Genomic DNA, 12534 nt, shown 5'->3' with positions numbered 1-12534 from the left:
GTAGCGTTAAGCATAACGGTTTGTAAATGAGCGGGAAAATGACTTGGATTTAACCCACATGCACTCAGAGGGAACATCCTTCTTCATCTCAAAAAGACAAACATCACCGCTAATATTTCACATCTCCAGTAAGGGGCATCCTATGCTGATCACATGCTTTTATATTTACATATCCTGTTTGATATGCACCTGTATGGAGGGTCACTTTCCATGTTTTTCATTCATTTTTGACGTTTTCCTCACATATCATTTTAATTTAACAAGACATAAGCACAACTTGAACATTTCCAACATGCATCAGTTTAATGTTAAATGCGAATATCAAGTACTTGAAGAAGATGAGTATGGAGGATGAGGAGTACCACAATTAAATAAATTAATACACTGTTCATTCATTCATTAAAAGTGTCATTAATTAATTAAATGTGCCAATAATTAATATGTGTCAGTGATTCCATTTTACATTTCATTTTCATTCTGAAATGTATGAAGTATAAATATTTCACAATGTATTTATTTATTTAATTCATAAATGGTGTCGCATCACTTCACAAATTAATTTATCTGTCAAAGTCGCTCGTCAGAGTCTGTGGGGGCGGTTTCCTAACACTTGATTGGTTACCTGCTCATCAAGTCAAGCTAAATCGATCCCTGACAATGGATGGCTGAGCTAGTAAATATTGTTCTGGCTGGATTGATGTTAACCCCACCCCCACAGACTGTGATGAGCGAGTTTGACAGATAAAATTAATTCATGAAGTGCTGCAAAACCAGACCATGAAATAAATAAGTAGTGAAATATTTGTACTTCATACATTTCAGAATAAATTTGAAATGTAAAATTGATTTAATTAATTATTGGCAGATTTATTTAATTATTGACACTTTTAATTAATTAACAGTGTAGTTATTTATTTAAAAGTGACCCTCCTTGTCCTCCATAGACCAGGGGCCTTATTTTTTAAAACATTGTGCAGAATTCCTACTAAAAATGTGTGTGCTGAAAATCTGAAAATATTTAGGTTTATAAAACTGTGTATATATATATCATACACACCTGCACACATACACTCCCTTCATAGATCACAATCTATCCTAAAGTCTGCACAGGTAAGTTCACCTCATATCTGCCCTAGACGCACCCACGTTCACACCTTTGATCATGGCAGAAAGGACAAGGAAAAGACATTTGAGAACAAAGTAGAAGTTCTTGTGCGTGTCTGATATCTTTTCCCAACACTGTTGTGCATCAGAAGAAATGAATCATATGTTGATGCAACCGTGCACCAAGTTTGTCAGATTGTAAATTCATCATTTACCCATTCGGAGCCATAATATGAACATATTTGCATACATGGTATGACAAGTTTGTTTTTTTTGCTTATCTGCACATGCTGTCAAAGGTCAACACTACTTATGCGGTACTTATGAGACAGCAATGCATGTTTTGTTATTGCAATGAAATTGCCTAATTGTGTTCATCACCAGCCCTCCCTAAGGAAGGGTAAGAAACATTTTAATATAGGGAGGATATAAAAAGGGAGAGCAGTGTTGCACCTAGGTGGATTGGGAGGGGGAAGGGAGCAGGGAGGAGAGACTCCAGGCAGGAAATAGAAAGGGTGGGGAAGAATAGATTATTTTACAGTGAGAGTGAGATGTGAAGTTGTAGTAGAACATATTGCGCTTATTATGTTGCGTAATCAAGCCAGTCTGGTGACAAGTGTGAAGCTTAGCTATAATGGTGGTGGCTGTGGACAGAGGGAAGGAGTGAGTGGTAGTACCTAAAGATGGTATTTGGGATCAACGTGTCTAAAGTTAAGCCCAGTACGAGTTTTATCCCACATCCCAAGTCGCAAACACTGATTTAATGTAGGTGGGATTTGACCAGTTGTGAAATAATCCATCATCCTTTATCAATCATTGAGAGATCATTTGTTTTCTCATTCATTCCACCCATTTCCAGGTGTTGTCCAAGCAGAGGTGGAGAGGCCTGCAGGGAGTCATAGTTCAAACTTTGCTGCTGGTGAACGCACTCCGACACGACCCAAAGCTGGTGACAGGGTCACTCTTAGTTCCCACGGCCACTCTGCCTTCCAGCCTCTCACAGCGAGCTGTAAGATCATCCCTCAGGGACAACCACCGAGTCCTGCAGAATCACCTGGGAAGTCTTTCCAGCCAATCACCATGAGCTGTAAAATTGTTTCAGGCAAGTATCATCAGCCTGAATTGTTTATATTTGGGAGTAATTATATATATTTTTAATTAATTCTTGGAAGAACAAGTAGTGGTGCTTCATGTGTTTTGCCCACAAACCAAACAGATACTATAGCTACTGCGCAGCAATGTTTAGGAAGATGAAAAATATTAGCATTTTACATCAGTTGAGGTTTAAACTCAAATGTCACTGAGATAATTAGAAAGAAGCAACTCTGCAGTACTTATTTATGTTTAAAACTTCTTCTAGCTCATTATAGGAATTTTACAGCTGCAATGATTAGTCAATAAATCAATAAGTCTTAACACATAATTAATCCACAACTATTTGATGATGGAACATTTTCGATGTCACTGAGCTAATGAGCACATGGAAATGTCAGTTGTAGCTTCACTAATTGACTACAGCAGCTGTTAGCATTAAAAAGGCATATTTCAAACGAATGTGAAAATGTCATTAAGACAGAAAAACACATATACATCCACACAGCATGGAGATGTTATGGCTCCATAAGTGGAAAACCTGATGTTTAATGATGGTGTTTTTGCATTGACTCTAGTTGTTAGCATGAGAGCCAAATTCAAAATGCTGTAAAAAATCAAGTTTTTCTGATAAAATTCTCATATTTTCCAAACATCGTCTACAATTACTCCAAAATGTGTTATTTTTTAATTAGCATTGAAAATGTATTTAGCAAGAATGCGCAAGTATATGTTGACAACTTCATTTTCAGTTGAACATTTTGATGCGGTGTAGGCTCAGTTTTTCAAAATCTGTGTGAAAAGTTTGTGTAGGACAGTGTGAAGATGTGCTGTAGCAAATTTGGTGTCAATTGAGCTAAAATTGTGAGGAATTTTACAGTTTTTGAAACAATGAGAGCAATGGACATCATCATTTGTCGTAGGTTTAAGCGTATAAAAGTATTCTGTAGCACATATGGTTGATTTGTTGTGAGTTTTACAAAATCGTTTATTTTAAATGCTTGCTGTAGCGCCACCATCAGGACTGTCAGTCTGTTTTTGGAGCTGAGGCAGTCTGGCATGAGACTAAGCTTTTGTGCAAAATTTTGGTGATTGTTTGCGCATGCGAAGTATGATTTCCTCAGAAGAAGAATGAAAACGCAGGATAAGAATAGTATCCAGGAAGCTTAGGCTGCCTGGCTCCTAGTCACTCAACTGTAAACCTTCTTTCTTTCCAAGTCACTGAAAGTGCATCATTATTATGCCTTTATTCTTTTTTTCCTATTTTCTTCTGTAATTACATTATTTTTTTCTTCAAGGCTTCCCTGTGCACCTGGTGTCCTGGTCATCTCTGCTTAGATTGTCTTGTATTAGCATCAGGTTTTCTGGTTAGTCAGTGAACCTGTAAGCAACTAGTTGTTTTTGATTTTTTTTGGGTGCATTTCAGCCCACACCAACCTTCACCATTAACCTTTAGGTACCAAACGTGTACCTTCAGCTTATTCAGTGTTATACATTCTCAATATCTCATTCAGTTTAAAGCCTATTTGTAAAAAACTATGAATTTTGGACAGGAGTTTTTTTTTATTGTCATGTTCATAATTCCATATTACTTTTATTGCAAGATGTATAGAACAGGAGATATAAAATGTACCGACAGTCTTTGAGTTCAGATCCAAATTGGTCCCATTGACTCCCATTATAACCACATATGTTGGATATACTGTTATCCTGACATATAAAAATGGTTTTCTCAATAAATCTAAGCCTCTCCCTTCAAAATACAGGGAAAATAACTACCAGGTTCAGCAGAGCTCCATTACATAGAGTTTCAATCAAGGACAGTTATTCTTACCCAGCAAAATGCATGGCAATAAAAAAGCTGACAACCATACAAATGGGCTTGATGTGTTGTGATACACATAACAAAGTGGTGTGATTGTGGTTGAGAAAATATTGTGTGTGTGTGTGTATGTGTGTTAAGGTGTGTGTAAAAGTCGAATAACAAAAGCTAAAATAAACTGGTTCATCATGGGGTTATAACAAAAAGGGCATAAAAACATGAAATATATAAAAATGTAATGAAAAACTTAAGAGTTATGGTTAGGTCTGAAGTTCAAACGAGAAAAAATTGGGAAAAATAATGTATAAATAATATTTCTATTCCACTTTTATGAAGGGTATCGTTGTGAAGCATTTTAATGACACCTGGGGAAACCTGTGCAGGTGCTTTGAGTTTAGTAGATGATTAGTGTGTGACACTCTGTTTAAAACATTCATGCCCTGCAAAATTTGGGCTGATTTCTTCACAGTATTCTAATTTTTTGAATTCCTGTTTTTGTGGGTTATATGAGCTGGAAGGCCAAATTATGTAAAGATAAACAAATAAATACTTGAAACCATTTAAATTGTGGGCCCTGAATCTATAATATATGAAAGTTTAACTTATTGAATGGAATTATGGAAATTAAACAACTTTTCCATGTTATTCTCATTTTTTGGAAAGAATCTCTCTCTCTCTCTCTCTCTCTCTCTCTCTCTCTCTCTCTCTCTATATATATATATATATATATATGTATACTATGCAGCACTAACCAGTATAATTATCCTGTCTTCTTTGCACAGGCTCCCCCATTTCCACCCCAAGCCACTCTCCACTGCCTCGGACACCTACGAACGCCAACCCCTCCCACAGCAAGCAGAGCTCTTCCTCTGTGCACAACAACCCTTACATCATTGTTGACAAGCCAGGCCCAGTCATCGGCATGGCTTCGTCCTCTTCCTCCCACTCCACAGGTACACTCTTCCCACTCAAAGTTAGGCTTGAAATGGGACAAAGGGGAATCGACCACATCATGACAGCATCAGAATTATAACTGTGTCACTCAGCACAATTAAATTATCAGCCTGTGAAGACAAGATAAGAGTGTATTTCCCCTTTATTTTCATTTCTTTCCACCCTTCAAATTTGGAAACATTTTCTGGTAGAAACGTTGCCATGGTGATTTGCCTGCACGCATAGAGGTTCACTTGTGTGTGTGTGTGTTTCCATGTCTTTGAAGCAGAGTCATCTTCTATAACTGTTATTTATACCTCCACATGTTAGGGCTGCTCAATTATTTGAAATTTGATTATGATTTCGATTTTTGCACCCAATGATTACAAAACTAACTTAATCAAGAAAAAAACGATTATTAAAAAAAAAAAAAAATATGTATATATATATATGTTGTTTATACTAACTTTGAGTTGCTTAATCCATGCATATGCAAGCTCCTCACCTCTGCCCCGCCCCTCTAAAAGCTAATGCTAGCCTGCAGGCCAACACGAGGAAAGTTGTTGCTAGTGGTTTTAAAACATGGCAGGAGAAACGCAGCAAAAACACTTTGTAAACAAGTGACAAGTCAAATTCTCTTCTATGGGAACACTTTGGGTTTGATGATGAAGATCTAGAGCAAAGACACATCATGTGCGAGAAGTGTTTTATTTTGTGCAAAAGTGAACATACTTGATTTTAGTGTGTGAAGGATTTTATTTGTTTTTTTTGTAAAAAAAAAAAACAAAAAAAAAAACTTTTTGGTTGACATATAATTGTTTTCGTAATCATGATTTCAATTATGACTAAAATAATTGTGATTATTATTTTTTCTATAATCGAGCAACCCTAGCACATGTCAGCAGCATCAGTTCACATTCCACTAAGGAGCTTATTTATTTAGGCTGCTCTCTAATGTTTATTCAGACATGCTCACTACTTTCCAAAAACATTCCGGACACTCAGATTGTTATCAAAAGCAGTTTTATATGATAAGAAACAGGAAAAAGCTGATTGAACAAATCTTGAGCAATGATGTTATAAAACAACAGGTAAAGAATCTGTGAATAATAAGGAATGGCATTTGTTGTTTTTACAAAAGGTTGCTGTGACTGCGTTGACCCTTCCCACTGTGCTCCTGTTTGCAGTGGTGACAAGTAACAAAGTACTTTGTTACTGTACTTAAGTAGTTTTTTTTTGGGTACCTGTACTTTACTTGAGTATTTACTTTTTTTGACAACTTTTTACTTTTACTCCTTTTTTTAAACAAATATCTGTACTTTCTACTCCTTACATTTAAAAAATGAGCTTGTTACTTTTAAAAACTTCGAAAATGATGTCTCAATGTAAAAAGACCCAAATCAAGTGTGCTGAACTGTTCTAAAGGGTAACAGATTTAATGTATTTCCATGTTCCAGTTTTCTACAAGTTCTTAAAATTATTAAATCAAAGCTGCTCTGGGTTTAATGAGCATTCGCTTTTTTTTTTTTTTACACATTTTATTTACAAATTGTATTTATTATGAGTGCTAAATTCTCCAGGTGTTCAAAGGAAACAGATTCATCTTGTTTCCATGTACCAGTATTCTACAAGTTTGTGGAACTTTGTTGGTTTAAACACCCTGTCTTATTATTGAAGGGACATTTGTTTTACTTTTTACTTTTTTACTAAAGTACATTTCGTAGCATGTACCTTTTTACGTTTATGCAAGTAAGGGAGCAACTTCAATAGTTTTACTTTTACTAGAGTATTTTTTTATTCAAGTATCTATACTTTTACTTGAGTACTGAAGACTGGTACTTTAGCCACCTCTGCCTATTTGACTCCAGCTTTTTATATTGTTTTTTTACAGGAAGTCCCTCAGCCAAACTGTCTGCAGCTCAAGGCGCTCGTTCTCCAGCACCTAAAGTTCACACTGGCACCCTACTCTCCTCAGGCATGAAAGTGAGTTTTCAGAGTCAGGATCAACTATACTACAAGTTGTTTTTTTTTTGTTTTTCCCAATTTGTTTTTCAACTACGCACAGGTTCAGCCCAGGAAGTGTTTGTACCTTTGACTGAAACATTTGGTAATTAATAATTGTAGGTTGATTTATTTGGGACAGCTTTCAGAAGCAGTGGGAGGTGATGCTGTAAGCTGTGCAGCAACTGTTATTATTCTTTTAGTCTCACACATGTATCGACACACCACACACAGAACGTTTTTGTTCAAATTATGTTTCCATTTCAATTCTACACTTTTTTTTCTGTATTTCATCTTTTCTTTTTTTTAACGCCAGAGCAGATGGGAAATGAAAAACATTTACTTGATGTATTAATTCTATTTTTTGTTTACAAAAAAACTGCTGAAGATGCCGTGTATCTTCATGCTGCTCTGCCTGCTGTAGCTTGCCTTCAAAAATAAAAAGGCTGATAATTAGTTTTAAAAAGTTGCGTATGTACCAGTCTTCTTGCATTCCTGTTCTCTGTGTTTGTGGAGCAGGTTATCATCAAACAGGAGCCAGGAGAGGTTTCAACACAGCAACAACAGGTGGTTGCCACAGTAACTGGCCAGCAGCAATCTGCTGCTACAGCCGCACACCAGCTCGTTGCAGTGAAGGGAAGTCACATGATCTCCATGTCAGCCCAAAAACAGGCTGGAGGGGCCACAGGAGCCACAACTAGCAAGGTGTGTTGTTGTTGAATGGAGCCTTTAGCCACAGGCTACCTGGAGGCTCGTGTTGGGTGTTAACGTTGGAATAGTTTTCAGTCAAGTTCATCTTGGTTTCATTGTAGGTACTGGGCCTCCCTGTGAGCTCAGCACTTCAGTCCTCAGTCAAACAGGTTGCTATCAGCAGCGGACAGATATTGGTTGCCAAGGGCAACCCTTCTGTTTCTAAGGTGATGGGTGGAAAGCAGGTGTTGGCGCAGGGAGTCGCCAAAGCCATCGTCAGCGCAGCCGGTAGCATCTCTGGTCAGCAGGCGGGCACCAAGGCAGCCGGGGGTTCCAGTGGCAAGAGTGGAGGTCAGAGGTCATGTAGACACATCCAATGCAGTCATGTGTGGGAACAATGAAGTAAATTTAGTTCAGAAATTGTTTAACATGTACTGTACTTTATGGCGTATAGGACGCTATTTTTTTCATTTAAAGTTAAGGGTGCGGCCAATGTGGTGGTGCGCTTTGAGTGTGAATTTTTCAGTCAGTCACACACATGTGTACAGTAAAAGCGGGCGTCGGAAGGCAGAATATGCAGCGGAATGAATGAACTGTAAAAGCCACTGAACGTCACGGTGAACTGAATGTTGACCGAAAAAAAAAAAAACGGAGAATGAATGAGCAGGTGCAGAGGACGACGAAGAGAAAGAAAAAGAGAGACAAATATTTTGTTTTGGCGTTTTGTGGTGCTGATTTACTCTTAAACACAGACCATTTATGATATGAACCTTATTCAAGCTTTGACCAGAACCCGACAAAGTAAAAGTGAAACCTACAGGTCCGACAGACATTAGATATTTATATCAGACCCCGACCAGAAACCGACAATTAAAACCTATTTTTTCCTCATACAAATTACATATTTACGTTTGTTTTAGTGGTAAGCCTGCTTTTATTAATAAACAACTGTTAATATCAACATCAGATCAGCGCACAGGGAAACAAACACGCTTCAAACACAGGTGCGCAGTGCACACCGCGGCGCCAGAGAGAGCAGTGCATCTATTTATGTAATCCACTTATCAAATATAAGGATAATCCATGTTCTTGTGCAGAAAAAGGATTTATTTAACAGTGGATGCTTGTTTCAAGCCTGTCTTAATACTGAGGACAGTGCACTGTCAGCTGAAGCGCAACACTTTTTTTTTTTTGCAGCACGCACTCACACACAGCTATTGCTGGACCTAAGAATCATGTTTAGGCATTAAATAAATTATATTTGATATTTAAACCTTATCATCTATATAAGTGCATTGCATTTTTTTTTTACGGTTGAAACTGATACCATTGCTGGTTGACCGATGAAAATCTTGGTCGACCACGACGGCATCGACAAATTAGTCGACTACACGACCAAAGTTGGCAGCCCTAGTGGGCGGTGTCCGAGTGGAGGCAGAGAGTGACAGCCGAAGTCATATATCTGTTGAATATTTCTTTTTATTTTCTGTGCCTAAAGTAAGATTGCTGATTGTTTAAATAAAAATCAAATACCAGTAATAACAAGTTTGTGGACTGGTGAGCGGTGCTGGCTCGTATATATTTACGGTGGATAGATCGTGTAGAAAGTACAATAAGGTTTAAAACTTAAGATATCTCCACCAGTTTTCAATAGTAGGAAATAATAAACGGCACAAAGTTGTCAAATCACTGCGTTAGGTTTATCAGGGGTGATCACGCACAGGACTCTTGACACTGACAGCTTAGGTAACTGACACAAACACACACGGAGAGAGAGAGAGACGCTGCAACACTTCACACACAGTGAAAATTAGCCAGTTTGTAATAGAAGGAAACGATAAACAGCATAAAATTGGCAAATAACCAGATAAGGTCAGAATCGATCGTGTCCGGATTCTGACTCGGAGTCGTTTGACAGGCACCCCCATCAGCCAATAGAGCGCAGCTAATGTGATGATGCTGCCTTTTTGTGACCTCGTCTTGGAAAATTGATACATTATTGGAATACGGCCAATGCAGCGGTGCGTTCAATAGCCCGGAAAATACGGTAGTTTGCTTGTTGTTTTTTGTAATTATTTAACATTATTTGCCTGTGAATGTTACTTGTAATAATTACAAATGTCATATTTTTTCATTAATAATCCATCCAAATTTTGTTCTGATTGTGAATTAAGGAGGTCTTTTAAATCTGCGTATATTTGCGTATATATTTTATGTATATGTGTAAACTGTGTCCTTTGTTAGTGATGGCTACTCTACAGTTGCCAGCCAACAATTTGGCCAATTTGGCCAACTTGCCACCAGGTACCAAACTCTACTTGACCACAAACAGCAAGAACCCATCAGGAAAAGGAAAGCTTCTTCTCATCCCACAAGGAGCCATCCTTCGAGCTTCCAGTGCAAGTGAGATAATTTTCTTTTTTTTTTTCCCTTTATTTCCTCTACATAATGATGCCCTGATGGCTCCTACAGTATATGACTAAGACATTATGCGATAAACAATGTAGAGTAACTTTCCGAAAGTTTGATGCATATTTAAAATGCATTCATCATGAAGGTGACTCAGTATTTTTATTTTGAAAGAAATCTTACCCAAAGCTTTGTTTTCTGACAATTTTTTTCATGTCTGAAGTAGCAGAGATTAAAAATGTCGCTGCTCTGGGCTTAACATTAAGTCTGGTAAAAAAGAAAGAAAGAAAAAGAGTATTTTCTGACATGACTCTACGTCTAGAGGCATGGTGTTGGCAGTTGTGGGTATTTTTTGCTGCTGAGCTCTGAGTCAGTCAGTCGTCTGCTACTCTCAGCTTAGAGATTCATTTCAGTCTATTTTCTTACTACAAGTCTTCTTAAAAGCACTATGCTTTACCATTACTTCAAGATGGTAACAAATAGCTGGGTACGTCTCTATCTAATGTATCTCATTAGTGATTGATTGTGTGTGTGTGTGTGTGCGTGTGCGCGCATATGTGTGTAATTCAGGTCAGCAGTCTCAGAGCAGCTCATCAGCGAGCACTGGAAACTGCCAGAACAGCTCGTCCTCTTCATCATCAGGCAGTCTGCCTTCCAACCTCTCCTACACCTCCTACATCCTCAAACAGACCCCACAGGTAGAAGACACTGAGCATCATGTAAACATTCCCACTTAATAGAAAACTGAACATCTTCCCCCAAAAGCTTAAAAATTGTAAGAAAGTTAGAGAAAAAACTCTAAAATGATGACACTTTAAAGCAACACTGTGTAACTTTTGGCCACTAGAGGCACTAGACCTGTAACTTTCATGTCAAGCGTCCATAGTGGCCACAAGCACTGAAGCACTGTCGCAAAAATCAATAAACAGTCAGTCGGACCCGCCTCTCTTGTCGTTTGATTGTGTGTGCAGACAGTAGTTGACCTGTTGGTTGAAGAGAGATCATCAACTCACTGTTAAAGAAAAGTAAAGTTAGTTTTATGTAAGTAGGAATCTGACTTCAAGCAACAACTCTCTCGTTCTTCACTGTCTGTAGAGCCCAGGCAGCAGCCCCTTCCTGATCCCTCCCGCTATAGCGCAGACGGCTACAGTGGAGGGCTGTACGGCTGTACTACACTTCCTCAATTTATCGGGGCAAAATGAAGGCGGTTAACTTCTTAAATAAGTCTACATTCTGAGTGAACTCATCCTTTAGTAGCTTTTGTAAGTTGATCATTTAAACTGTAAAAGTGGAGCTGTCTATGATAAGTGCTGTAAACATATGACCGGAGAAGAAGGAAAAGAAGTGATCAGACCTCACTTTTTCACCTCTGTCACTGCTTCCACACACACACGCACTGTTCACTGGTCATCGCGTCAGTGGAGCGACAAAGTGGTGGAGTGACCAAAAAGCACCACTTAATGAAAAATAGTAGCAAAAGCCTTAGCTCCATGAGTATATCAGAGCCTGTGGTCACATGACTGCCGTAAAGTGAAACTTTCTTCAGGCATTCTCCAGGTCACATGACCTGGCCAATGACGGCCCGTCTTCTCCAAACTTACATAGTCAGTATTTCAAGAGGGCAGCCCCGCTAGAAGCATTGATATACTGTCAAGCACTGTTTATTAGCCTGAGGAATCATTTAAAATAACTTATATGGGTCAACTCTTTAGGTCACAAAGTCTGCGGTGTGGATTTAAAAAAAGATACATTTACAAATAAGGGTTAATTATTGTTGTCTTTTCGGGGTGGGTATTTTTAGAGGAGCTGAACTGCACAATAAAAAGACGATACACTTGTGTTTATGAGTTTTTCGTTTATTCCATTCTTGCGTTCATTTGCCATAATTGGGTTGTGCCGTTAAAGTTGAAGAGCAAAAAATAATATACATTTGAAATAATTTACCACTATAACAAAATAGATTTTAGTATGTCCTAGGGCTGGGCAATATGGTACAAAATCCCCATCTTGATATTTTTTTCAAAATGGTGATATACAATATAAATCTTGATATTTTTAACTCAATAAAGTCAATAAAAAAAGATAGTTTTAGCTTAAATTTGCTAATAAAAAATGCCACACAGGCACATGTATTAACAAACAGCTGCACAATAAGTTCCACTTTGGCTTTTTCTCCCATAAGGGACAGCACGTGCGAGTGAGTTCTATAGTGTGGCTTATTTAGAGGAAGGTCTAGGTTAGGATGCACTCAGAAATCCTTCTAACTGGGCTTTTCATGCTGTTCTGAGAAGTAGCAAAAACAATGACTCCTAAAACTCATTTTAAAACAAAATAAGCTATAAAATAAATTACATCAATATAGGCTATATTGTAATTTTCTATATCGCCAAAATAGAAAACTCAATATATCTTGAATCTCAATATATTGCCCAGGCCTGGCGGGTCCCCCTTCAGTCTTTTTTACAGATGCTTTTGATTTGCTT

General features: G+C 37.9%; 1 protein-coding gene across 1 annotated transcript in view; it reads left to right on the top strand.

The window, feature by feature from the left end:
- Nucleotides 1-12534, top strand: part of yeats2 (YEATS domain containing 2) — a 40432-nt gene that overhangs the window by 13693 nt on the left and 14205 nt on the right. The window contains exons 11-17 of the mRNA XM_028472138.1: nucleotides 1964-2206; nucleotides 4801-4971; nucleotides 6843-6934; nucleotides 7472-7657; nucleotides 7765-7993; nucleotides 9887-10045; nucleotides 10622-10749. Coding sequence (XP_028327939.1) covers nucleotides 1964-2206; nucleotides 4801-4971; nucleotides 6843-6934; nucleotides 7472-7657; nucleotides 7765-7993; nucleotides 9887-10045; nucleotides 10622-10749 — 1208 coding nt within the window. The remainder of the gene's footprint in view (nucleotides 1-1963; nucleotides 2207-4800; nucleotides 4972-6842; nucleotides 6935-7471; nucleotides 7658-7764; nucleotides 7994-9886; nucleotides 10046-10621; nucleotides 10750-12534) is intronic.

The sequence above is a fragment of the Gouania willdenowi genome, chromosome 17 (assembly GCF_900634775.1).
Source record: "Gouania willdenowi chromosome 17, fGouWil2.1, whole genome shotgun sequence".
NCBI classification, from domain to species: Eukaryota; Metazoa; Chordata; class Actinopteri; order Blenniiformes; family Gobiesocidae; genus Gouania; species Gouania willdenowi.
Note: the sequence above shows the minus strand (reverse complement) of the source record. Positions and strands in the feature narration are given on the sequence as shown.